The sequence below is a fragment of the Neomonachus schauinslandi genome, chromosome 7, assembly GCF_002201575.2.
Source record: "Neomonachus schauinslandi chromosome 7, ASM220157v2, whole genome shotgun sequence".
Classification (NCBI taxonomy): domain Eukaryota; kingdom Metazoa; phylum Chordata; class Mammalia; order Carnivora; family Phocidae; genus Neomonachus; species Neomonachus schauinslandi.
In genome coordinates this window covers 86,898,168-86,924,967 of record NC_058409.1, presented here as the reverse complement: position 1 = coordinate 86,924,967, position 26,800 = coordinate 86,898,168, and the positions used below count along the sequence as shown (strand labels likewise).

The 26,800-nt window shown below is 53.7% G+C and overlaps 2 protein-coding genes across 2 annotated transcripts in view; one reads left to right on the top strand and one right to left on the bottom strand.

Moving 5' to 3' along the window:
- Window positions 1-1,084: 1,084 nt before the first annotated feature.
- Window positions 1,085-25,482, top strand: CDHR2 (cadherin related family member 2). The gene is made up of 31 exons (XM_021698606.1): window positions 1,085-1,136; window positions 1,408-1,479; window positions 3,980-4,119; window positions 4,236-4,273; window positions 5,498-5,600; window positions 7,393-7,482; window positions 8,093-8,218; window positions 8,290-8,436; window positions 8,522-8,597; window positions 8,686-8,801; window positions 8,921-9,154; window positions 10,384-10,539; window positions 10,622-10,783; window positions 11,065-11,126; window positions 11,376-11,619; window positions 13,857-14,096; window positions 16,709-16,778; window positions 16,926-17,531; window positions 18,295-18,366; window positions 18,785-18,834; window positions 20,141-20,292; window positions 20,440-20,548; window positions 20,640-20,728; window positions 21,188-21,256; window positions 21,364-21,441; window positions 21,536-21,596; window positions 21,676-21,800; window positions 22,323-22,436; window positions 22,518-22,598; window positions 22,990-23,047; window positions 25,348-25,482. Exons 1-31 carry the CDS (start codon window positions 1,085-1,087, stop codon window positions 25,480-25,482), a joined length of 3,927 nt encoding a protein of 1,308 aa, XP_021554281.1.
- Window positions 25,483-26,636: 1,154 nt separating this feature from the next.
- Window positions 26,637-26,800, bottom strand: part of GPRIN1 (G protein regulated inducer of neurite outgrowth 1) — a 4,895-nt gene continuing 4,731 nt past the window's right edge. The window contains 1 exon segment of the mRNA XM_044916669.1: window positions 26,637-26,800. This exon segment is cut by the window's right edge and continues 6 nt beyond it. Coding sequence (XP_044772604.1) covers window positions 26,692-26,800 — 109 coding nt within the window. The 3' untranslated portion in view covers window positions 26,637-26,691.

Here is a 26,800-nt window from a genome sequence, read left to right as displayed (position 1 = left end):
GAGCTGAGCGAACTGGATTAGAGACTGAAGGGAGGGAGGCCTGCAGGAGGGCTGAGCCAGGTGAGGGGGGAAGGTGGCCATGGGTGTGGCCACTGTGGGATGGAGAGACATGCAGCGGTCACCATAGATTGGATGTGGGGCACTCCAGAAAAGCGGAGTCAAGGGTAACCTGGGCAAATGGATGCATCCCTGAGGCGGTAACTTGGGAGGAAGGGAGCGTGGCATGAGGGAGAAGACTTCTTGGTTTTGATACAATTTCATTGTCAAGGTTCAGCTCTGGAAGCCCTTCTTGCTCTGCTGTCTCTTTCTCTCCCCTTGGAGGACCCCATCTTTTGGAATCAGCGATAGATTGGGGTCATTTTCTCTTGGTTCTCCCATAGCTTTGGAGTCCTTCCCAAACTGACTTGACTAGGGAAACCTCCTGCTGTGGGGCATCTTACAGGGCCAGGGTTCCATGGAGCACACTTTGGGAAGGGCTGCAAAGGCAGCTATTAAATGTGTCAGCAAGTAAGACAAAGGACCCTGCCCACCCACAGAACGTCTGGTCTGTCCTGGATAAGTCACAGTCCCTCTTCAGGCACCTGATTTTGAAGGATGCTATTAGTTTAGACACTTCGAATAGGCAGGGTAATGTAGTGGTTGAGGGAAGGAATTCTGGAGCCCGAAACTCCTGTGTTCAGAGCAGAGTCTTGTCATTGATTCTCCGTGTGGCCTCAGGAAAGCCCCTTCTTCTCTCAGCCACCTCATAGTTGCAGGGATATCGAGATTACACATATCATGTGCTTAGAGCAGTACCTGCTACACAGGACACTGAATTCTGGAGTCAAGTTCAGGGTCATTCTCAGGCTGGAATTTCGGACCAGGATCAGCTACCCTGCCTACCCCTCTGGGCTCCCCCCCTTACCCTGGAACATCTGGAAAAGAGCAGTGTGTGGCAAGGGCCCTGGAAGCTGGAGAACTACGAGTGGGAGTTGGGGGCAGGCCTGGCTCAGACCCAGACAGAGGGGGGTCCACCAAAGGGAGGGAGGCCTGTGGACAGTTGCCCCTTCCCTGATCCCTCTTCCCCTAGGTCCTTCCAGACATGATGGTGTGGCCGTGGCTGTCCTGTCTCCTGCTTCTTACCCTCGTGGTGTCTGGTGGGTACTTCCTCTTCCCTCCCAGAGTAGCACTAGCTTGGAGATCCTGGCAGGACCCTCCAGAAGAGTGGGGCACTGCCTCATCAGCAAACTCCCAGCTCCTATGACCCAGCCCCCTGCTTGGTGGCCCCGGGGAGGCCTAGGGAGGAATCCAGGCCCAGGCGGGTGAGCTGGGCTGAAGGTTGGGACTGGTGTGGGCTCCCACGGGGGCAGGAGTGGGTCAGGCTTTGCAGGGGCATCCAGGTGTTCTAAGTGCTCTCTGTTCCCACAGGGGCAGCCAACGTGGCCCCAAAGTTCTTGGGAAACATGTCGAGAGTGCATTTGCCCGAGGACCTACCAGTAGGTGAGTAACCATCCTTGTGCCCAGACTGTGCCAAACCCTTACTCACAGAGCCTCCCAAGGGCTCCCTTATGGACTCGCTTCCCATCCTACGGCTCTGTGGCTCTTCATGGGGCAAAGGTGGCCTGAAGGGAGTTTGCTCTAAAAGTTTGTTTTCTCCTCGTCAGCTTGTGTGTTAGGGCCCTCACACAGCGTCAAGCAACCAAGACACCCCACAAGAACATTCCTCCTGTTTCCCATCTCTTGCTGGTGCTTCTGATGCCTCAAGGAGAGGATCCATCTGGGACCATTCTTTCTCTTCCACCTCTCATACTTGTTAACCCCCCTCCACCCCCTGCCTTTCTCCCGCCTAAACAGGGAGCAGGTTTCAGGCTCAAAGACTTTTCACACACTTCTCGCCAGAAGTTAATAACTGTGCCTTATTTTCATTGCCTTTGTTCATAGAGCTACTTTCTATTTATGGCAAGAGAAATGGATTTCTATTTACAGCCACAATCTAAAGCTTGCTTTTGTTTTATTTTTTTTTTTAAGATTTTTTAAATTTATTTGAGAGAGAGAGAACATGAGTGGGGAGAGGGGCAGAGGGAGAGGGAGAGAAAGAATCTCAAGCAAACTCTGTGCTGAGCATGGAGTCCAAAGTGGGGCTGGATCCCACAACCCTGAGATCATGATCTGAGCTGAAACCAAGAGTCAGACGCTTAACTGACTGAACCACCCAGGCACCCCTAAAGCTTACTTTTAAAATAAGTGTATTTACATGAAATGCTAAGTCGATTAAAAAGAAGGATCATAAAGAATGAGACACTGGGTATGGTAAAGATCGTGGCAGCGTACAAGAGGGAATGACAGCTGCGAAGCATCGTTTTGGAAGAAGCCATAGAGACTGAGTACCTAATTCCCAGCAGGCAGATATGGGTTGGGGAAGCAGAAATGAAAGATGTCTCCTCACCTCCCCAGCCCTGGGGCCCGGCACACTCTGCCCTTCACAACCCCCCCGGAAGCAGAAAACTAATAACTTCATTGTTCAGAGCAGTGTACCTCCCTCCTTGAGCCAGACCAAATGAGGGTCTTCTTTGACAACCACATGACTTCTCTCTGGGGTTTCTTAAACCAAAGGGCCAGTTCCTTCTTCCAAGGTAAATCCTACAGCTCTCTTACCATGGGAAAGCATTTTCAGTCAGATTTTTTTTTTAAACTATGTCTTTTAGACTTTCTATTTTGAAGCATAATCTATGAGCAAGAAAGTGCATTGAATCACATGTAGCTATCACTGGATCAGGAACTAGGAATTTGCCAACACCCCCAGTCCCCCCTCTCTCATCCCTTTGGTCACTCCCTGTCCTTTCTCCCCTACACAAGACCACTTTTCCTGACACTAACACTGTATAATAGGCAGACTTTTTAAAAAATATATAATTATGGGTGTTTTTTAAAAAAGATTTTGTTTATTTGACAGAGAGAGACACAGCGAGAGAGGGAACACAAGCAGGGGGAGTGGGAGAGGGAGAAGCAAGCTTCCCACTGAGCAAGGAGCCCGATGCGGGGCTCGATCCCAGGACCCTGGGATCATGACCTGAGCCGAAGGCAGACGCTTAACGACTGAGCCACCCAGGCACCCCAGAAGTGAAACATTCTTGTGGGTCTCCTGAAAGTCTCATGGGCCCTGGGCACCACACCTCATGGGCAGAACGGATGAGGCCTTTGGGTCCCCACAGCTGGGACTTACAGGGAAACACATTTTAGTGAAATGGAGAAAGCCCTTGCTAAGGGACAGTTGTCTGATGGTGGAAGAGGGTAGCTGGGGAAGGAGTAATGTCGATGCCGGTGGTGGCTGAGCAGAAGCTGGATGTGATAAAGGAGCTGAGGTCTTGGAGCGGGGTTGGATGAATCTGTAAAAAGTTTCTTTCAGACTGGAGAGTTGATGGCCTTGGGATCTTCAAGTCCCCCGATATCTCCAAGCCCCTGCTCTGCCCAGGGACAGGCGTCAGGGGCACAGTGAAAGAGCTGGGGCTCCTGGCCAGCAGCGGACGCTCACTGGAGCAGATGGTGTTTCTGGCAGGCTCCGGGCAAGCTCTCCGGGTGAGGGGAGGGCTTCAGGGAGGCCCAGACACCTCCAGAGGGACTTTAGCTGTCCACCGTCCTAGGATGCTCCCAGCTGCTGCAGCTAGACACTTCCACTCCAGCCATCTTTGGTCTTCTCTCAAGGAATTCCAGGCAAGGAATTCCAGGGCCAGGAGAAAGGGAGATGCCTGGATCGCAGCCCACCCCGCCATGTCCAGTGCAGGTGGGGTCTGCCCCTAGAGGGAATCAGCATGCTATTATCAAAGCCACCCAGCAGGTGACGAGTAACAAAACAAAACCTGACATTTATGGCCACCGAGGCCAGAGCCTTAGGGGCTGGGAGGTCCCAGATTTCTGCACACACAGAAGACAGGCCCCCTCAGCCAGACCAGCGCTGAAAGAGGTGGCCATGGACTGCGGACATTGCCTGTCCCACCTCCAGGTGCCGAGGCCTTCTGGTTGGTAGCTCAGGACCAGGACAACGACCCACTGACCTATGGGATTAGTGGCCAACATTCCTACTTCTTCACGGTCACCCGGAACACCGGGGAAGTGAAGCTGGCCAGCCCTCTGGACTACGAGGTAAAGGGCAGCAGCTTGGGAAGACCCTGAGAGGGGGGTGGGAAGGTGGGGGCCCTGCCTGTGCTCCCACCCAGAGCAGGGGCTTACCTTGGACCTCTTCTCTCTGCCCACCGCAGACGGCAGACTTGTTCAACATCGTTATCTCCGTGAGCGACAGTCACAACAACCCAGTGAGTTGGAAGAGGGGAGGGAAGGGGAGGGTGGCCCTGGGATCAGAGAGCAGGGGAAGCAGGGGACTAGGCCCCTCTCCTGACTGTGTCCCCTACCTCAAGCAAGCAGACAGAGCCCCTAGTTAACAAAAACTGAATTTAATGTTTATTTTCATCCAAATTATACTTGTCCATTTTGGGTCACACAGTATTACCAAGATTTTAACATTATTAGTAATTTACTTTAATTATATAACGATCTCATTTATATTATAACATTAATTATATTAATTTATGTTAATATAAATGCTAATAAAAAACAAGTGCTAAATGCCTCCCTATCTTAGCTCTTCTGAGGCAGTCACTTTCAACTCCACCGGCTGAATGTGTTGGTGTCAGATTTCTAAATAACATTCTGATACCACTGTGCCTTATGTCTGTGAAAGTAAAGGATTTTGTCTTTAAAATACATTCCCCAAACCCCATCCGTTAAAAAAGATCATTTTAATGCCTTGGATATTCATGAATACATTCTCTTCGTAAACATCTCAAAAACCGCAGCTCAAGCTCGAGTACCCTGGGTAGACCCTTCCCAGCCCACTCCCAGCCAAAGTGTCCAGTCACCATCCGTCCACACACCTCACTATGCGTTTACATATATATGCATCCATGGAAGAAAGATCGTAGTTTTGTTGCATTTCCTGAAACCCAAATGGGATCCTACTCTACATATTATCTTGAACTGCCCCGTCCATTCAACAATCAGCTTTGGAGCTCTGCCCGGGTTGCCTCATGAGTCCCTCATTTCTTGTACCATTTTCCACGTGGGCACGTACCACGGTGCTTTAGCTGGTCTCCTCTGACAGACACTTAGGTTGTCTGCGGCTTAAAACTATGGCAAACAAAGCTAAAATGAACATTCCTGTAATAGGACAGACACATTTCAGATTTTTTAAAACTGACCTAATTATGTCTGCAACTTATTCTGAAACGGTTCTATAAACATGTGGAGAGAGAGAGAAAGCAAACAATGGCTAAATCTGGATGAAGAGTATTGGGAGTTTTGTGTACTGTACTTGCAACTTTTCTGGTGTTTGAAATTGTATCAAAAATGAGATTACCCCAAATATTGCCAAATTGCTTGAGGAGCGAAGCCCAACTTGCAGTCCCACCCAGATGCTCCTCTTTTGTCTTCTCAAGCCCTCGTATTTTCCGGGTTCGCCTGGGTTTTCCCACCTGCAGGTGCAGAGGACAATGCAGGTGATCGTGGAGGACAGAAATGACAATGCTCCCGTTTTCCAGGATACTGGCTTTTCCACCAGCATCAATGAGGTAACACGTGCCCTAATGGGGGGTGTGTGTGATGCGGGCATCCCAGAAGCTCTTCTCAGGGTGCGAAGGACCAGAGACAGCCAGCTGGGGGTCCAGGATCAGGGAAAAGCACCCCTTAAAAGGGGCAGCTGCAGGAACAAAATTCAGGGGAATGTAACCCCATGAACGATAGTTCCAGCAACATGTTGCAATCAATTAGACTGTATTAGAATGATTCCAGTTATGAAAGCAAAAAAAAAATTTTTTTTTTAAAAGGAATTGATTTTCTCACATATCTGAAAAATTTAGAGGTATACTAGCTTCAGGCATGGTGGATCCTGGTACTCAAACCATGTCATCAGGAAGAGATTTCTCTCCACCTCTCAGCTCTGCTTATCTTGTTGCCCCCATCCTTGGGTAAGGGGGCCATTCTCTCTTGTGGTGATAAAAGAGCAGCTCCATGCTTTGCAAGTTGAACACATGTCTCTTTCTCCATGGTCCTGGCCAAAACTCCAGGGTTGACTCTCATTGGCCCATTTTGGGCTTTGTGCCTATCAACCTAGGGATATGGAATACTCTGATTGGCTAGGTCTACATCATGAGCCTTTCCCTCTAGCAAGGGAGGGCAGGCCCACTTGAACTGCCTGCATGGGGAGGAGGTTCCCCAATGGTCACTGAGCAGCAAACACAACACCATTCCTGGATCTTCATGACCATGTGGCTTTGAAGATGTATGAGGTGAGGGCCCCACACTAGGTCAGACATAAGACCAGTGAGGTCCAGGCAACCATTTGACAGACTCTGATGGAGCACCCCTACTATATACCAGGCACTGTCCTTGGTGCTGAGGCTATCTGGTAAGTAAGGCAGATCTGGTCGCCACCCTCAGTAGCCCGCATTCTAATGAAGAATATGGATAATAATCAATGAAACATTAAATAAGCAGGATTATTTCAGATGGTATTAAGCTCCACAAAGAGTGTAAAACAGGGCAAAGTGAGAGAAAGTGACCAGGAAGGGGGCTGGCTTAGGTTGAGTGACCAGGAAAGGCTTTTCTGAGTAGGTGACATCTGAGTAGAGACATACATGGCAAGAAGGAGCCAGGTGTGGGATGCCCCAGGAGAAGAATGTTCCAGGCAGGGGAACAGCAGATTCAATGGCTCTGAGCTGGGAATGCATTTGGAGTGTTGTAGGCATAGCCAGGAATCTGGTGTGAATGGAGGGTAGAAGGTGAAGAGGAGGTGAGATCAGAGAGGTGGCCAGTGGCCTGACCTCAGAGGGCCATAGAGGCAGTGTGCACTGTATTTTGGACAGAATAGGGGAACCATTGGAGGGCTTTTAGCACAAGAGTGATGTGGTCTGATTCGTGATTTTCAAAGATCACTTTGGCCACTGTGTGGAAATACTGAAGGTGTGGACAGGTCACAGGGGGCAAAGGCCTCCCCAGAGAACCTCCCAGCTCTGCAGGATGCTGTCTGGAATGTACTGCTGTGGGCTGTAGAGAGCCCACAGGATGTTTGAACAGGGGAGTGGCACATCCTGGGCTCTGGAATGCTTGTGCATCTTTATCCCAAGGGGCGCTGCACATCAGAAGCCAGCTGAGGTGGTAGGGAGAGGAAGAGGGGGTTCTCTGCTCCCTGCCCTCCCTCCTCCTAACTGTCTCCAGAGGCCCAGCCCAGATGGGAAGGAAAGGGAACACCGGGTTTCAGGCTCCAGAAGATGTTATCCCTGTGGTACAATTGGGGACACAACCTCAGGGAGGGGAAATGAGTGCTTGGTCATGGAGGGGATGGATTGGAATTCCTCATTACAGACCCTGCCAGTCGGCTCCCTGGTGTTCTCTGTGCTGGCCACGGACCTAGACACAGGGTCTGCAGGAGTCGTGGTGTACACCATAGAGGAGGTGAGCATGGTCAAGTCCCGTGGGAATATGGGCCCCACTGCTCCTCAAGACCACCAGGGGGCAGCATCTCCCACACAGCTTACAGGAACCTTGCGTGTTGGGATGAGGACAGGGTCTTTGCGGTGGCCCAGCCCTGGCTCCCAAACCTTTTGCTGGCCCCTTCTGGACCTCACTTGGCCAAGCTACCTAAGGAGGGTGCCTCCCATGGACAGGACCCTTCTTCTCACCCTCTTGCCTGGGGCACTCCCTGGGCCCTTGCTGAGTTCCTGTGACACCACCGGGTAGCTGATACACAGAAGAGGAAATTGAGAGGTACAGTGCCTTGTCCAAGGTCACACAGACAGCGGGGGCTGTGACCCCAGTTCTCCTGGAGACAAGTTTGCTATCTATACCTCCTGTCTACTGAGTGCCCATGATGAGCCGAGCACATACCTTACCTCATTTGACTTTCCTCTCAACCCACTGCGGAGATACCTGAGCTCATTTCCCAGAAGTGGAAACGGAGGCTCAGAGAGGTTATGTGACCTGGTGAGGGTGGCAGGGCTGGTCAAAGCAGAGGCAGGGTTCGAGCGCCAGACTCTCAGAGGCTCTTGACTGTGCTCTGCCTCAGGTCATCCCTAGCACCGGGGACAGCCTGCATCTCTTCAGGATCTTTCCCAACGGCTCCATCATCCTCAATGGCAGCCTCAGCTACAACAACAAGAGCGCCTTCTATCAGCTGGAGCTGAAGGCTTGTGTGAGTGGGGGTGCAGATGGAGGGGCGCCACAACCCGAGGCCAGGCCTTACGGAGACTTGTCTCCCCACAGGACTCGGGCGGCACATACAACAACAACTTCATCAACCAGTGCTCCTCGCCTGTCTTCCTGTCCATCTCTGTGGTCGACCAGCCAGACCTGGACCCCCAGTTTGTCAGGGAAATTTACTCAGCCTCTGTGGCTGAGGATGCACCCCAGGTGTGCTAGAGGACCTGGAGGGGTCTGGGTGGTCACAAGAGGCAGGAAAGGCCTGGCACGCTGAACCAGCTGGTTCTCTGCACAGGGAACGTCAGTGCTGAAGGTAGAGGCTGTGGATAGTGACAAAGGCATCAATGACCCGGTGACCTACAGCATTTCCAGTGAGAATGGGGGTGTCCCCAGGTGGAAGAAGGGGTGGGGGCTCTGCCAGAGCCACTGGAAGCAGCAGCTCCTACTGCCTCTCACCAGACTCCACAATGCCTGGCTGGTTTGACATCGGGCCAGATGGGGTGATCATGGTCAATGGTTCCCTGGACCGTGAGCAGCTGCTGGAGGAGGACGAGGAGGTGAAGGTGCAGGTCACGGTGAGTGAGGGGTCCACTGCCTCTTTTGTACCCCACCCTCAACTTCTGACCTTTGATCTCTGTTCTCTCTGAGTCTTGGTTCTCTGACCTCTGCTCTCTGGCTTCTGCTCTGCTCCCAGGCCACCGAGATGCACCCCAACATCTATGGGCAGGAGGCCAAGGTGAGCATATGGGTCACGCTGATGGTGACAGATGTTAATGACCACAAACCTGAGTTCTACAACTGCAGCCTCCCGGCCTGCACCTTCACCCCCCAAGAGGCCCAAGTCAACTTCACTGGCTACGTGGATGAGCATGCCTCCACCCGCATCCCCATCGATGACCTCACCATGGTGGTCTACGATCCAGACAAGGTAGGTGCACCCAGACAAGGGGTGGCTGGACAAGGGTGATGGTGGGAGATGGCTAGGGGAGATGGTGGGGAGCGACCCATAGAACAAGGTACCAAGGTGCAAAGTGGGGAGGTGAGTGGTGGGTGGGTGATGGTGGTGCTGATCATGAACAGTGGTGGAAAATCAGAGTTGTTAGGTGATATTTGGAAATGCTGAGTGATGTTACGCTGGTGTGTAGTTTTGTGCTCAGGGCAATGCTAGCTGGTGGTGAACAGAAAGGCAGCACTGAATGGAGGTTAACACTGGATGCTAGGTAAAGTTGAGTGGAGTATAGTTTTCAGTGGTGTTGAGGAGAGGGTGGTGATGGGTGCTTGGGAAGTTGAGGGATGTTGGGGTATTGGATATTGGGGGATGTGGCCGTGTTGAGCATAAAGTGGACTGAGTGGGTGCAAAGTTAGAGGATATTCTTTTTTTTTTTTAAAGATTTTATTTATTTATTTGAGAGAGAGAGAATGAGAGAGAGCACATGAGAGGGGGGAGGGTCAGAGGGAGAAGCAGACTCCCTGCCGAGCAGGGAGCCCGATGCGGGACTCGATCCAGGGACTCCAGGATCATGACCTGAGCCGAAGGCAGTCGCTTAACCAACTGAGCCACCCAGGCGCCCAGTTGGAGGATATTCTTAAGTGGAGGTTGATATTGCGTGGTGGGTGAGCTGGGTGGTATTGAACAATGAATACCCATGGACGGTGTTTGGTAGTATTTGGTGATATTGAGTTGGTACAAAATGTGGGGTGGAGGATGATACTGGGTGGTGGTAGGTGGGTGGGTGTGTTGAGTTGGTGGTTGGCGTGGAGTGGAAGGGGTGTGGAATGGAGGGTGGTGTGGGTAATCGGGTGATGTTAGGTGCTGCTGGTGTTTGGTGTTGGTATGGATGGTGGACTGTGTTGAGTGGGGGGTTGGTAAAAAAGACTCAGCAATGTCCTCTGGGAGCGAGGGGAATGTGTCCAGGCTGTCTTTTCAGCCCAAGCCAGGAGCCCAGGCACCTGGGGACATCTTGTTCTGATGAGCCCATATTTGCAGGGAATAGTGAGCAGCTCAGCTTCCCCAGGGTGTTCTAGCCGCAGTCTTTGGGACCCCCCTCTCATGGGACTTCAGAGGGCTGGGCCTCCTGACGCAGGAGCCTACAGCCAGGGATTAGGGGCAAGATGCAGGAGTTGGGATCTCTACTATACCCTAGCCCTTCTCCGCAGAGCAGCAATGGCACCTTCCTGCTGTCCGTGGGGGGCCCTGATGCCGAAGCCTTCAGCGTCTCCCCTGAGCGGGCGGCAGGCTCAACGGACGTGCAGGTGCTGGTGAGAGCCCCGGCCCTGGTGGACTACGAGAGGCAGACAGTGATGCTGGTGCAGGTGAGGGGTGCTCTGGGGCGCCAGGGAGCACGGTCCGTGGGCACTCTGGTCCCAATGCTGCTGCTTCTTCCTCTATCCTCAGGTCATGGCTACTGACTCAGGCAGTGGGAATGCCTCCGTCGCCCTGGTGACCATCCACCTTAGAGACATTAATGACCATAGGCCCACATTCCCCCACAGCTTATACAACCTCAGTGTCTGGGAGCACAGCGCAGATGGCACTGTGGTCACCAACAGCATCCATGTAAGTGAAGGGGACCCTACGACGCTGGACTAGGCGAGACACGGAGAAGGGCAGACCTGGGGACCGTGACCCTGCCCTAGTCTCTGTATCATCCGATGTCCTCAGGCCCAAGCCAGTGTGCACGCATGTGTGTGAGGGTGTCTATTTGTGAATCGGAGCGTGTCGGGCGTTCTCCCTTTGGGACAGGAATCAGGACAGCCCTGTCCCCTTCAATTGCATGGCTGGCAGTGAGTGCCATCATTTCCGAACCATGTCCCATTGTCTATCTCTCTGCCTCACAGGCCTTTGACCCCGACACGGGAGAGGGGGGCCGCATCACCTACAGCCTGCTTCCAGGGAACGGGTAAGGTCTCAGGATGGGCAGGGGGCAGGCGGATGAGCGGGGCCCAAGCCCGCCTCTCTGCCTCGCAGTGGGGCTTAGAGTGGGCAGGTAAATATAGGACACCCAGTTCCATTTCAATTTCAGATAAACAACGGATAATTTGTTCAATATAAGTGGATGGCAAATATTGCATGGGACATACTAAAATATTTTTCTAACTTAAGGGGGCATCCCGTATTTTTGTTTGCTCCCTCTGGCCACGCTGCACAGGGCAGACATCTTTGAGGTGGATCCAGACTCAGGCACAGTGACAGTGAGGAACGGCGAGCTGCTGGACCGAGAGAAGCAGGCCGAGTACCACCTCACGTTGCAGGCCACAGACGGCGGGAGCTTGTCAGCCTCCACTGCACTGCACATCGTCCTGCTGGACATCAACGACAACCAGCCTGTGGTCAGCGGCTCTTACAATATCTTTGTCCGGGAAGAGGAGGGCGACGTCTTTGTGACCATCCAGGTGCGAGCCAGCCTGGACTCGGCGGGTGGGACAGGGGCAGGGGACCGAGCCTGGGTCTGTGGTCATGCCGGCCCTGGGTTGGAATCTGAGAAAGTTAATTCATCTCTCGGGGCCTCGGTCTCCTCTTCGGAAAATGAGGACAATCATGGTCCTTGTTTCCAGGGTCACCGGGGAATAATGAGATAACACATGTAAAGTGCTCAGCACAAAGCCCAGCACAGACCATGCCCTCAAAAACATATTGCCCCTTTTAATTCCAGCCCCTGTCTCATTCCAAAAAGGATTTGAGGTGACTTTGATTAAAAAGTCAGGTAAAAAACGGGAGAAATAGGGAAAAAGAGAAAATGAGAGTGGTGTTGCTAATGGGCACAAAGGTAAAGTTAGAACCCAGAACCACACAATTGCCAGGAGGGGAGGTGAACATTCAGTTCTGAGCTTCCTGATGGCCAATGCAAAAAAGGAAATATCAGCGGCCAGGTTCACGGAGTCTATGAGATAAAAACCCACGATTGGCTCCAGAGAAACATCAGAGACAAGCATCTCCCGGAGTCATCTGAAAGGGGGCCTTGGAAGAAGGAAAGAAACCAGGTCCTCCAAATGACAATCACGTGGCCACAGAGCGCTCTCCCCTACTCCTGGGGCTGTGAGGTTTCCAGAGCACATTCCCATCCCTGGGGTCTTGACTGACTTGTGAAGTGGATGCTCTAATGGTTCCCATTTCACAGAAGGAGAAAACTGAGGCTCAGGAAAGCTAAATGATTTCCTTGGGCTTGCACAGCCAGTGATGGCAGCCCTGAAGCCAGAGCTCAGACCTTTCTACCCTGAAACCTGGGCCTTTCCTTCTTGCTCTTCTGGTCTGTGGGCTCCTTGGCGCAGGAGCATTTTAGATCTGCTGCTGTAACCACAGCGCCCAGTGTGAGCCCTGAGAAGCGCTTGGTGAATTAACAGCCTGAATTCACAGTCCTGAGAGGTGAACAGACAGGGTCAGGCTTCTGGAAAAACCATCTCTGGCTGGCCTGTACAGGAGGCATTTCATAAACAAGATCCCAAAGGAACTGAGATGAAAGAGCTGAAGGTGGAGGATGGGCAAAGAGGAAGGGAAAAGACGAGGTGCCAAGTCAGAGTAGCCCAGCTCTGGATTCAAAGCCACATTTGCTGAATAACCTGCTGTGCACTAGGCCTTTGCTGGGCCCCAGGCCTCTGAGATGAATCCACCATAGTTCCTGCCCACACATGACTCTCAGTTAGGGGGAGGGTGCCAGAGAGTCACCCAAGGGTGTCACTTGTGCTGTGTTGAAGATAGCTCAGGGGATGTGGAGGCCCAGGGGATTCACCAACCTGGCCTCCAGGAGCCAGGCAGGGAGCCATAGAGGGCATTCAGGCTGAGGGGAAGGCCTATGCAAAAGCCCGGGGGCATGATAGAACCTGTTGTATTCTCCATGCTGCTTCATCCCAAAGGCAAACCAAGCACACATTCAGGACCCTGGCAGGACAGGAACATACACACACACACACACACACACATACAAATTTCATGAAGAATCCACAGTTTAAAAAAAAAAACACCACAACACTGAAGTAGTCATTGTGGGAAAATGAGAATCTTGTTGGACTTCACACTTATTTTATATTTGTTTGTTTTTGAATTTTGAATATCTATAATATACTGCCCCATGCCTCCTCTCCACTAGAACCTCAGCTCTGTAAGGGCATTGTCTTGATCATGGCTCTGTGCCAGTGTCTGGAACAGGGCCGGGTACATGGTAGGTATGCAGTAAATATTTGTGGGATCGATGGATGGCCTCAGGGCTTAAGATCTCAGAAGCTCTTGGGGCGCCTGTGTGGCTCAGTCGTTAAGCGCCTGCCTTCGGCTCAGGTCATGATCCCGGGGTCCTGGGATCGAGCCCCGCATTGGGCTCCCTGCTCAGAGGGAAGCCTGCTTCTCCCTCTCCCACCCCCCCGCTTGTGTTCCCTCTCTCGCTATGTCTCTCTCTGTCAAATAAATAAATAAAATTAAAAAAAAAAAAAAAAAGATCTCAGAAGCTCTTGCAAGCTGTTGATCTGACCTTCCTTGATGGGAGACTGAAGCTGAGAGATTGGCCCGTGTCCCACTGGCTTTAGGCCCAGTTACTGCCCTTGTGGGCCGGTGCTGGAGGGGGAAGCCAGGCTGCAGGGGAGGCTCCGGGGAGCTGGGGAGCATCTGATAACTGACGCCCGGATGCTGGTTCTCTGCACAGGCTCAGGACAACGATCAGCCCGACACCAACAACAGCCGTCTGCATTTCAGCCTGCTGCCCGGCCCCTACAGCCGTAACTTCTCAGTGGACCCTGATAAAGGGATCCTCAGAAACCTGGGGCCCCTGGACCGAGAGGGCATGGAACCTGCCCTGGGGGGCCGGATTGTGCTGACCGTGCTCGTGGCTGACTGTGGTGTTCCTGTCCTCAGCACTGAAGTCAACGTCACCATCAATGTGGAGGTAAGGTCTGGCTTAGCCGTGCGCAGGGTGCCAGGATGGGCCCTGTGTTGGGGAGCTCCCAGCAGACGGCCAGCGCCCCCACCCTTCCAAATGGAGTCACATTTCTGCCCTTTGCAGTATGGTGGGCAAGAGAGATCTGGAAGCAGGCTGCCTGGGTTAGGATTCTGGCTCAGTTGTGTGGCCTTAGGCAATCACTCAACCTCCCTGTGTCCTCAAGTTCCTCGTCTGTAAAATGGTGACAAAAATATCAGAAAGTGAGGGGCACCTGGGTGGCTCAGTTGGTTAAGCGTCTGCCTTCGGCTCAGGTCATGATCCCAGGGTCCTGGGATCGAGCCCCACATCGGGCTCCTGGCTCGGCGAGGAGCCTGCTTCTCCCTCTCCCTCTGCCTCTCTCCCTGCTCATGCTCTCTCTCTCTGTATCTCTGTGTCTCAAATGAATAAATAAAATCTTTAAAAAAAAAAAAAAAGAAAAAAGAAAAAAAAATATCAGAAAGTGAGTTAACGGATGGGAAGTGCTTTGCAGAGTGCCTGACCCAAGGAAGGTACTCAGTGTATCCAGTTGCCCCCGCCCCCCACATTCCACGGTTTTGCTTTCCTCAGTTTGGGTCACCTGCAGTCAACAGCGTTCCGGGAGCAGATGATCCTCCTTTGCTCGTATCAGATGGTCAGGAGCAACCTAGTGATGTCACAAGGCCCACGTCATGCACCTCACGTCATCTCATCACGTGGGCATTTTATCACCTCACATCATCCTAAGAAGTAGGATGAGTCCAGGACAATCGCATATTTTGAGAGAGAGAGAGAGAGAGACCACGCTCACATTGACTGTTACCACAGTATATTGTTATAATTGTTCTATTTTATTTAGTTATTGTTAATCTCTTTCTGTGCCTAATTTATAAATTAAACTTTATCACGGGTATGTATGTATAGGAAAAAATGTAGTGTATACAGGGTTCGGTACCACTGGTGGGTTCAGGCACCCACTGGGGGTCTTGGAACATTTCTCCCGGAGATAAGGCAAGAACCACTCACTATGTTGGCTCTAATTATCATTCACAAAGTTCTACTGAAACTCTCCCATCGCCTCACCACCATTCAAAGGTAAAGGGAGGGGGTGAAAATCAGCCTTTCCAGGGTTTACTACACACCTGGCCCTGCAAGGTAGGAATGGTTGTTACCATTTTATTGATCAAGAAACTGAGGCATGGAGGGTGAGAAGCTTGCCTAGGGCCGCAGAATGGGGTTTTGAACGCAGTCTGTCTGGTTCTTAGGCTGCCACCAGCTCACAGGGCACCTTCCTCTAAAAAAGCGTCATAACAAACGTGCGCCTCTACAATGTCCATGATGTGGACGGCGCCCCCAGGCCTGTGCGGTGCATGGCCTGCACCATCCCACCCTGCAGCCCTGTGTGCCTCTGGGTGGGGATGTGTGGCTTTCCTACAAGGATCAGAGGGAGACCGCAGGGAAAATGGAGAAACAGAAGCCGAATTAGGACTTGTCAGCTTGTTCAGCTGTCCTTGCGGTGAAGTAGGCCATGAAGAAGGAAGAGAGCAGAACCGCATTTAGTGAGTGAGTAGGTCCTTTCTCACCCATGAATAGTCCTCACAACCGCCCCTAGAGTGGGGACTATGGCCCCATCTTGCCGATGAAGATATTGAGGCTCAGAGAAGTCAAGTCACATGTGAGGCAGAGGTGGGGCTGGATTTGACTCGGAGCTGTGCTCTTGGCCACCCCGTGACTCAGGAAACAGTTGGCCACGTGCATGGAGCCAGAAATGCCATTCTGGGAAATCACCAGCGGAAAACACGTCTAGTTAAGGGGGAGATGCCTTTGTTTTCAATGATGTCTGTTGAACCATTATTGAGAAAAAGCCGAAGGCAAAAGCAGACACCTGTGGGCCGCCCCGGGGAAGGGCTGGAAAAGCCAAGGACACCCCCAGCATACACCAGTGTTCGGGGCGGAAGCAGCAGGTGGAGGCGGCTCCATGCAGTGACAACGGTGGTGGTCACTGCAGGTGTGGGTGGCCAGGGCCGGAGAGGGTAGGTGAGGACAGAAAACGGTGGGCGTCTAAGGCCAGGACCAGGCCTAGGCCTTGGCAGGTGCCCGGAGCTCAGCTCTGCCTGAGCACAGAGCAAGTGTCCTGGGGTCAGCTGAGCGCAGGAGGGACAGGAGAAAAGAGGGGACAAGGGAAAGCTTGGGCCACGGGGCCTTTGTGGAAACAGTGGTACTGGTACCAACACAATAAATCCAAGAGATGGGGAGTCAAGCTGGGCCAGACAGGGACACCAATAGGGACTCAACCACCGTTCTGGAAAGCCGAGTCTGAGATGGCTCTGAGTTGTGGTCAGAGAAACAGGGAGGAGTTGTGGCTCCCTGAAAGTGTGTAACTAACTTCAGAGGTCCTGCCACAGGCCTGTGAGCCCCAGGTGTGCACCCCGGGCTAGTTCTGTCTTCTCAGAGGCCCTTTTCTCATCTGTGAAGTGAGGAGATGCTGACAGGGAGTCTGTGCCTTGGGCCAGAGGAAACTCAAGCTTCTCAGACTGGCTCTGGGGAGGCTGAGCCGTGGGGGATCCTGAGGTCCCTGGACTCAGAACTTCCTCTGCCCGCAGGACATCAATGACAACCTGCCTATCTTCAACCAGTCCATCTATTCCTTCTCGGTGAAGGAGAGGGACCCAGGTAAGTCCTTTTGGGTCAGGCCAGGCCCTGGGACTGGGGCCCAGTGAGGCATCTGACCCCTCACAGGGGCACTTGAGGGAGGCAAGTGCAGAGGAAGCCTCCAGGGGCTGGGCCAGGGGTCCCTATGAAGTCTGTCCTCATCCACAGGAGAGCTGGTGGGCGTGGTGAAGGCCTGGGATGCGGATCAGACCGAAGCCAACAACCGCATCAGCTTCAGCCTGTCAGGGACCGGGGCCAACAACTTTGTGCTCCGAGGCTCGGTGCTGGGGTCTGGGTGGGCTGAGGGCCGCCTCTGGCTGCCCTCGGATGTGAGCCTGGACTACGAGACCCAGGCCTCCTACAATCTGACAGTGAGTGCTGAGAACCCAGACCCCCAGGGGAAAGAGGCCACAGCAGCAATCTTTGTGGCTGTGGAGGACGTGAATGATGAAGCCCCCACTCTGGACTCAGCCTCGCTCCGGGGCATCCGTGTAGCTGAGAATGGCTCACAACACGGCCTGGTGGCCGAGGTGGTTGCCCGGGACGTGGACACCATGACCCAGCTGGAGGTACAACTTGTGAACGTCATCTGTACCAAGGCCGGGGTCAACGTGGGCAGCCTGTGCCGTGGCTGGTTCTCTGTGCTGGCCAACGGCTCGGTGTTCATCAGTCAGAGCGAGGCCATTGACTATGAGACCTGTGACCTGGTCACGCTGGTCGTGCGGGCTTGTGACCTCACCACGGACCCCCGCTTCACGGCCTACAGCGACAATGGTGAGGCAGCCCGGCCTGCCGGGTTCAGGAGGCGGTAACATAGGGGCCCAGGGCTGGGGTCCGACTTCTGGCCCCAGCCCTTACCAGCTGTGTCACTGAGAAAGTCGTGACACCTCCCTAAGCTTCCGGCTCCATCTGTCTGGTGGCACTGGGCAGTAGGTTGGCCGAGAAGACGAAGCGAGAACACGCGTGTAAAGCGTTTAGCGTGGTGCCTGGCACAGAGTCCCTGGTGCTCGCATGTCGTGAGGCAGGGTGACGGGGAGGGCACCCTTCACGGTGCTCACACCCCACCTCTGATTGTGCTCGCTCGAAGAACCACACTAACAGCTGGCCTGCTTCAAGACCGTCCTGCGGCTGAGAGCTGTGCCAGGCACCGTAAAAGCATTCCTTTGTGCTCCTCCCCACACAACTGGTGGGGTCGGGGATCCCTGTCCCGGTTTATAGATGAGGAAACTGAGGCGCACAGTGGCCAGCTCAGTAACCTAGCTTACGCAGCTAGCAGGTGTCAGGCTCGTGCTGCAGTCAGGTGGGACACACCCAGGCCGGGCTCAGTCCCTGCCGGATGATCTCGGCCGAGGGGCTTCCCCCCTCCCTGCCACAAAGGCCAGAGGAAACTGAGCAGGCACCCCAGGGCAGGAGCAGGGGAGGGGGCGGTGCATGGGAGATGCATGGCAGGGAGGCAGTGGGGAGCATGGCTGAGGCCCAGGCTTTCTGGGTCAGGCCTTGGCCTAGAGGCCAGAAGCAGCCAAAGTTGTTCCTCTAGGAAGCCTCGCCATCACTATCGAGGACACGAATGACAACGCTCCCTATTTTCTGCCTGACAATAAGACTTTTGGTAAGCGGTCAGCCTTTCCTTCCATACTCCACCAGGATTTCCTTCGGGCAGCTCCCACAGACCCTCTCCTCGGGGTCCAGGTGGGCCCTTGGGAAGAAAGGAAGGCCTCCAGTCCCGCCTCTCCCCCAGGGCTTCAGCAGGAGGGGAGACCTGAGTTTTCACCCCAGCTCTGCCCCAACTCATTTTGGACCCTGGGCCAGGCCCTCCCTCTCTGGGCCTCAGTTTCCCCAGCTGCACAATGGGAGGTAGATGAGCTGCTAACTGATGACTCAGAGGCTATTGTAATGGGGGGTTTTGATGATAGAGAGGTTGAGGGAAGGTTCGGGGGGACTGCATCCTGAGCTGGGCTTGTGATCAGCACTTAGCCAGGTGGGCATGGGCCCTGACCCCGCTGACCCCTTCTCGTCCCCACTTGTAGTTATCATCCCAGAGCTTGTGGTGCCCAACCAGCAGGTGGCTTCTGTCCAGGTAAGCCCTTGGCTCCTGCCTTTGTCCATCCATGTTAGCCCTGGGAGACACAGGACCAAGGCCTTCAGGCCTTTTGGCTGCCCCCAAAATGTTTTAACAGTAGAAAGGAAAGGTAATGGCTCCAACATATGAAAAGAAAACCCCAGAATGGAAATGAGCACTTGCCTAATTGATAGGATTAAACTCCATTAATTGTCATTTGGTTGTCATAAAAATTTCATGACCATAAAAACTATTTGCAGGCTAGATTTTTTTCACTACACCACAATTCTTGAGTCATACAGACAAGTCATAACAACTGTAAATTAAATGAGTTCCTTGCAGATAAATAATTTCCAGAGTGAAATTATAAAAATACTTGCAGTGTTTTATGGCGCTGGACGTGGGTGTGTTTGTTAGAGGGTGCTGGGCATGCCACACGGGTGAGTGAGACCTCCCACAGCCCAGGCACCCGGGTCTGGTGGGGCCTCTTACTGACCTGGGGAGCTGCCTGCCTTTCTGGGGCTCAGTTTCCCTCCTGGAAGAAGCTGGCAGTTCCTGGCAGTGATGTGTGGGGGTGAAGAGGTTGGGTGGTATGTGGGTGCCCCTCCCTGTGCTGAGTCTTCAGCAGGACAGGGTCTCCCTCAGAGCCCCAGTTTCCTCTCATAAAATGGGGATAGTAAATCTCTCTCTAGGTACTTTCAAGCCTTAAAGAGTCTTCCAATCTTCAGCCGATTGCATTCCAATGTCAAGAGTGTGGCCATAGCTTGGAGCCATTTTCTTTAAACTGATTCCTTTTTTGAAACATAAATACCAGCTTTGGTCTCATTCTGAACAGTAGACTCACGGGTCTGTATGTTGGCTATATGCTTCTCTAAAAGGCACTAGAATGAATAAGAATGTTTGTGTCCTCTCCTCCAATCATTTCATGGTCTGCTAAGGGAATTTGTATTCATGTCAGTAAACACTGAAATGAGGGATTTAAGGGAAGGTGCCTGGCACACAGCAGGTGCTCAGGAAATTTGAGTGTGTGTGTGTGTGTGTGTGTGTGGCAGTGGGTGGGTGGGGGGAAGCAGGGCAGGATTTCCACATGGGACGGACTTCGGACAGCAACATGTTGAGTTAGGGGGCCAGAAGCAGGGACTTGTCCAAACCTGGATTTGCAGAGCAAGCACACTGTTTAAGGTGTTTGCTTAGTTGGGGTGGCCTGGAGGAGGCTGATAGAGATACTGGAACCAGCCTCCCAGGCCATCTCAGCTGCTGATTTCTGCTGGGGTTGGAGGGGTACCTGGCCTGGCCCCTAGGTGTTGTCCATTCTTTCTCCCAGGCCAGAGACAATGACTCAGGGAACAACGGGGCCATCCTGTTCTCCATCCTCCAAGTGGATTTCATCGCCAAGGATGGGGCCACAATCCCTTTCCAGGGCTTCTTCCGGGTCACTACCTCCTTGGAAGCCAGCATGTTCATTGGCAATATTGAGTAACTGTGGGCAGCCCCTGGGTGGGGCGAGGGGAGCCAAGGGGGCCTCAAGACAGTGAGTTCCCTACCCTGGGAGATATATAAGCAAGTTCCAGAGGACTTCAGCTTGGGTTCCAAGACTGAGCTGTGCTCGTCTACTTTCAATAGGCTGGTGACCGACCTTGATTCCACTCTCCAAGGTACCTACCAAGTGACAGTCCAGGCCCAGGACAGACCTTCAGTGGGTCCTGCTCGGGAAGCCAATATCACCCTGAATGTGAGTGTTGGGCCCTGCCTCTAGCCCCCAGTACCCTCTGCTAGCTCCTGGGTCCCTTGTGCCTCATCTTCACCATGCCTTCCTCCTGTAGCTCTTCACTGTGGACCAAAGTTACCGTGTGAGGTTGCAGTTTTCCATGAACAAGGAGGAGGTGGGCGCCAACATGGACAAGATTACCGCGTAGGTTTGGTGCCTAGAGGGGTATGTGGGGAAGAACAGGGCCTGGGAGTCTGGTCCCTGACAAGTCCTGGATGGAATGTATGTCAAACCTGTCCCTGACCTACACTTGATTTTGTCCCTGTCTTTATTCTGTACCTGTATCCGCACTTCCTCTCAATGCTCCCAGAAGCCTAGGGTTGGCTGGGGAGAGAGAGGCCTAAATAGGGCCGCCATGTATAGTTGTGAAGGCTATGTACTACACAAGGGCATTCTGCTTGCTAAGTCATAAACCCAGCCCTAGAGGAAGGGGCTGCCTTGTCTAATTTGCACAGAGGTGCTACCTGAGTAGCCAATGAAGCTGTCCAGAGGAGATGCCCTTTTCTAATTCACACAATTCCTAATTCCACTGGCGGAGTCCCGGCCAGAGGCCTGGTCTAAGGTCCCTACCCTATGACTCTGTGACATCTGCCCCCTTTGCAGGGCTCTCGTGGAGGCCACCAGGACTACTGTCTATGTTGTGAGCATTCAGGACATAGAATCCACGGCTCGGTGAGTGCCCACAGGCCCGGTGGTTGGAGTGAGGACAAGAAGCAGCAGCATGACGGGCCTGTTGGGTGGTTCTGGACTGTTTACTCTTTACCCCTGTCCCATTCCAGGGCCCGGGGCCGTTCCTACCTTGATGCCTATTTTGTCTTCTCGAATGGGTCAGCCCTGACACTTGATGAGCTGAGTGTGTGAGTGGGGCTCCCCTTGGGGTGGGTAGGAGGGTGAGCAAAAAGCCTGGGGGGTGCCAATGTCCCTTGGGTCTGAGTGGGATTCTGTGGCCAGGATGATCCGGAATGACCAGGACTCACTGACGCAGCTGCTGCAGCTGGGGCTGGTGGTGCTGGTGAGTGTCAGCGGCGGAATTAATGGAGGAGTGAGGCGGGGGATGTCCATCCACAACTTCCTTCACACTTCTTCTCCAGGGCTCCCAGGAGAGCCAGGAGTCGGACCTGCAAAAGCTGCTAGTCAGTGTCATCATAGGATTGGGAGTGGCTTTGCTGCTGGTCATCGTCATCATGTCCACGGCCCTCATGTGTACCCGAAAGAGGTACTGCTCCCCATCACCCCCTGTGTCTTCAACCCCACCTTTCCCACCATCCGAGATATCTGGTGGGTAGAGAAAGCTTGGGTTTAGGCATCCGGTATAACTGTATTTAATCACCCAAGACCTGTCATGACCACTTGGATAGGTCATCTCCCCTCCCTGAGCCTCAGTTTCCTTTCCAGGATGAACACAACACTAGATTCCTCAAGGCACACAAGGACACAATGTGCGTCCTGCCACCAGCAAGATGTCTGGCACATACTATGCATTTCATAAATGCTTCTTTTTCCCTTTCCAATATGTTTGGAGTGAGCAGCCACATCTGGATTTGACTCCAGGCCTTGCCACTGGCCAGGCTTTGACAAATCATTTCCTTTCCCTGGCTCTTACTTGTGCCCTCTGTAAAATGGCGCTAACCCTCTGACCTGCCAGGGTTGTTGTGAAGTCACACTCTCAGTGCCTGCACTGGGCACACAGTGGGTGTGCAGGGAAAGTAGTGACCCCCTAGCCCCCGGTTTTCCACAGCTACCACCGGAAGCTTCGGGCTGTGAAGGCTGCCAAGGAGGCCCGGAAGACAGCGGCAGGGGTGATGCCCTTAGCCTCTGCCATCCCTGGGACGAACATGTACACCACTGAGCGGTGAGCAGGGTTCAAAGGGTGGGTAAGAGGCTCCATGGGGTGTCTGAGGTTCACAACTGCTTGAATAGGCCTTCTCTCCAGGGCCAATCCTATGCTGAACCTCCCCACCAAGGACCTGAACTTCGAGTCCCAATCTTCCTCCAGTGACCTAGACCACATGAGGTGAGCAGTGACCCTTACAGCCATGCTGGTCATCGGTGGTGGTGATGGTGGTAGAGGTGGTGATGGTGGTGGAGATGGTGATGGTGTTGGTGGTGGAGATGGTGGAGGTGATGGTGGTGGAGATGGTGGTGATGTTGGTGGTGGAGGTGATGGTGGTGGAGATGGTGGTGGTGTTGGTGGTGGAGGTGATGGTGGTGGAGATGGTGTTGGTGTTGGTGGTGGAGGTGATGGTAATGGTGGTGATGGTGGTGGAGATGGTGGTGGTGGTGCTGGTGGTGGTGGAGGTGGAGACAGTCATGTGGTGATGGTGGTGGAGGCAATGGTGGTTCTTGGCCATGGACAGGGAAGACTGGGGCTACTAACTATCTGAGCTCCATCATCTCCCCCACAGTCTCAATTCCCTGGATGACAACTCTGTTGACCTGGAAAAGGACAAGGAGATAACCAAGGCAAGCTGGGGAATGAGTTGGTGCCTGGGGCTTCTTGACTTGGGGTCCTTCTCTGAAGGGGTGGGGTTTGGGACAGACCTGCTGCTGACATACGCATGTCTCCGCACCAGGCCCTAGGAAGCCCATGGCTTTGGAATGGGGCCAAATCCTTGCTTTTCACCTGGTTCACTGTGTGACTCGGGGTGGGTAACTTTCTTCTGGTTCTGTTTTCTCATTTGTATATGAGGATTAGAACACTAACCGTGCAGGGCTTTTTGAGGATGAGGTTAGAGCAGGTATGAAAACCACCTGGCATGAAGCAAGAGCTAAAAATTCTGGTTCCCTCTGTTTATACCCTTTGTATGAAAGCTGGCGGGGTGCGGGGAAGAAATCTGGAGGTGGATGTAATCTAGTAAAGGAGAGAAGGTAGGCTCAAATAAATAGCAGTGCCATTATTTGTTCAGTAGGTGAGATGGTTCAATGAGATCAACAGTTCACACAGCCTGGGCTGCTGATTGGAATCACATGGGGAACTCTTTAGAAATGCCAATGCAGTGTCACAGCCTGGAGATTCTGATCCAATGGGTGGGGTGGGCCTGGGCTTGAGCGTGTTGTTAAAGCTCTTGAGGTTCTAATGTGCAGGATAGAGAACAGGGAGTAGATCAGCAGGTGGGGTGTGGGAATGTTGCACAGGGATCTGGCTGTAACATGGAGGCCTCCAAATGGTCCCCCAAAGATGGGGGTCACAGATGGTAATCCAGGCCACCAGGCAGTGCTGAAGTGAGGTGGATGGCTCATCTCTGGTTGACGATGGTTTGGGGCCAAAACTCCAATGAACATGTCTGGGGGGAACTGAGGAAGAAGAGACCACTTGTGCGTTAGAACTTGTGGCTAGGCAGGTGGCCCCTGGTGGAGGCCAAGGCTGACCCCTAGAAGGGAGTGGAATTGGGGACTTCAGGTGGGGCTGGACCTGTGGGTTGGGAGGGGCAGGGAGCCTAAGAGATGAGTCTAGAGAGGGAGAGAGGCTGGGCCACTGAGAGCCTTCAAAAGCCAGAAAAGAGCCAAGACTGTCCTAGGATGACAGAGGGTTGTTATATTTCAGAGAAGCTGCCCAAGACTCCACCACCTCTCCTGCAACAGTAGGTGGGCCTTGGGGTCTCTGGGTGAGGAACACAGGTGGGACATTTTTCTGAGGATCTCTTGGTGCCCTGACTCACCCAAGACCTCCATAAATGTTTGTGTGGAAGGTCTGAGAGGTGATCTAATCCAACCTTCACAAGCAACCAAGGCCAGAAGGCTCTGGTTGACCTGCCTGAAGTCAGAAAGCTTGCAAGTCAAGAGCAGACCAGAACTCAGGTCTCCTGTCTCCAAGGGCAGGTTGAATTTTCCTAGGCTGCACTGCACCAATGGCTCCCGCTGGTGGTCTATGGTGAGAACTCTGGGGAGCCCTGTTTAGTCCTTCCTGGGGCCCCTCAGATGTTCCACTGTTTACCAGGAACCGGAAGAGCCCTCGTCTGGAAAAAGCCTGTGGAATGCCCTGGGGAGGATGGTGGCAGGGGCTCTGCCCCCATAGGTGTCTCTATGTTGGCATAGCTGAGCCTGGGGGATGGTCCACAGGAGGGCATACTTGTGAGGAGGTGTGAGTGTGTGGCAAGTTGCATGGGGAGGGGGAAGAGGAAAGGCAGGAAGATGAGTGAGTGCCATGATGAACTGCAGGTGGGACCCTGGGTGTGATGTGGCCCTTTGAGGGTGGCAGGGGGAGATGCCGAATTCAACCAGGGGCAGCAATGGACAGACTTTAGAGCCAACAAGACCAGTGATCCAAACCCTGCTCTGCCTCTTCCAGGCCATGAGAGCCCTCCGAGTCTCAGTTTCCACATCTGTAAAGTGGGGTACAGGATCCCTGCCTTAGGGGGTTCCTGTGGGGACTTCAGGTAATGGATGGGCTGCACCCAGCATAATGCCTGCCTTGGGGTGCAGGTGGCAGGAATTGGATTGGACTGACTCCTTGGCACGGGACACAGAGCCCGGTATTATTCAGGACTGGGAAGAACACCGAAGTCCTCCTGTGTCCGTGGATCAGGGCAAAGGCCAGAGTAGACCATCCCCCTCAGGCCCACCCCTTCACCTGTTCACCTGAGCCCATCTGCACCATTAGTGGCCATGGTCACCTCTGGGACACAGCCAAGAAACTGAGGCCCCAGGAAGAGTAGGTGGGACCCCAGTTAAGGAGCCATCTGTCATGGGCTTGAAGACTCCCTTAAGGACCAGGGAAATCACCCCATCCCTGCCCTTCACACCTTCCCTCCTTCTCCCCACAGAAGGGACCCCTACACAGGCCGATGGAGCTAGATACGGAGCCTCTGGGTGTGGTGCTGTCAGGAAGGAAGATGGGCAGAGGTGGACAGCAGGAGCTGTCCTTCACCAATGCTGGCCTGGACACCACGAACCTGTGATGTCCCTGCCACAGGACCCTTGCTGCAGAGCCCCACATGGGCCGCCACTCTTCTGGTCTACCCCGGAAGAGGTCTTGTCACCCCAAACCACACCTACCCCTCTGTGAACACAACAATATATCATGCTACTCTGCCCCCTTCTGCTTGTAGCTAATCACACCTGACAAGAACTGGGGGAAAATTTTATTACCAACGTATATTGTGACAGTTTGTAGCCAAAAACTGTGGCTGGGGGGGTGGGGACAGGGGTATTGAGTGGTCACAAGGGACTCGTGGGGCTCACAGCACACGGGGACGAGGGGTGAAGAGGGCAGCCTTTAAAGGACAGCTGTGGTTGTAGAGTGAGCTCTCCGTCCTGCCCCCCAAAAACAAGACCAGCTGTCAGGCTGCCTGCGACCCAATTTCCATTGGCTTCTGACTGATTCCCAGACCTGTCTGAGACTCTCTTTCCAACTGCGCTCCCACGGCATTCCTGCAGCTGCCTTCCCCCTGTCAGGAATTGTGAACAGTGTCCAGTGAGGGTGGATAGGGCTGGGGGCTGGGCCAGATGAGGGGGAGATAGGAGTTGGGGACGACTACCAGCATGCAAGACATGCCCGGGCCATGGGGGCCAGCCCACCGCATGGACACACACCACTCTTCCGGGGGCCCCATATTTGAAGCCTTGCACACTCAGGGGTCTCACACACCAATCCTTGCACACTTGGAGCTTTTGTACAGTCTCTCCCGTTCTGGGGACCAGGCAGCCACTGAAGACTTCAGCCTACCAGCCTGGACATCTCAGGAGCCTGCCTCAGCTCTCAGGGCAAGGCCTGCTGAGCAGATCCCCAAGGTAACCCAGTGTGACGGGGAAGGAGTGGAGCTGAGAGCTGGAAGGGGACGGGGTGTGTGTGTGTGTGTGTGTGTGTGTGTCGGGGCTGGGTTCGTGGTCCCATGACCATGAGGGGCCGGGTAGAGAGGGTTGTGGGTGTGTGTGTGTGTGTGTCGGGGCTGGGTTCGTGGTCCCATGACCATGAGGGGGCCGGGTAGAGAGGGTTCATTTGTGAGTTTGGCAGGGGAGGAGGCTGGGAAGAAGAGGATGAGAAGGCCCTAGAGGCTGCCCACCCCTCAGTGGGCCTCCCGCCCGTCGAGGAGATCCCTTCTAGGATCTTGGGGTCAAGAAGGGAGCCTGAAAAGGTTGGAAACCCGGGCGTATAAAAGGGGAGCAGATCACTCGGCCGTGGGTCCGGCTCGGGAGCAGCACCGCGGCCGGCGCACACTCTGCAGCAGCGCGCGGAAGAGGCCGGGCGGGCGCTTGGCGGGACCCTCGGGGGGCGCC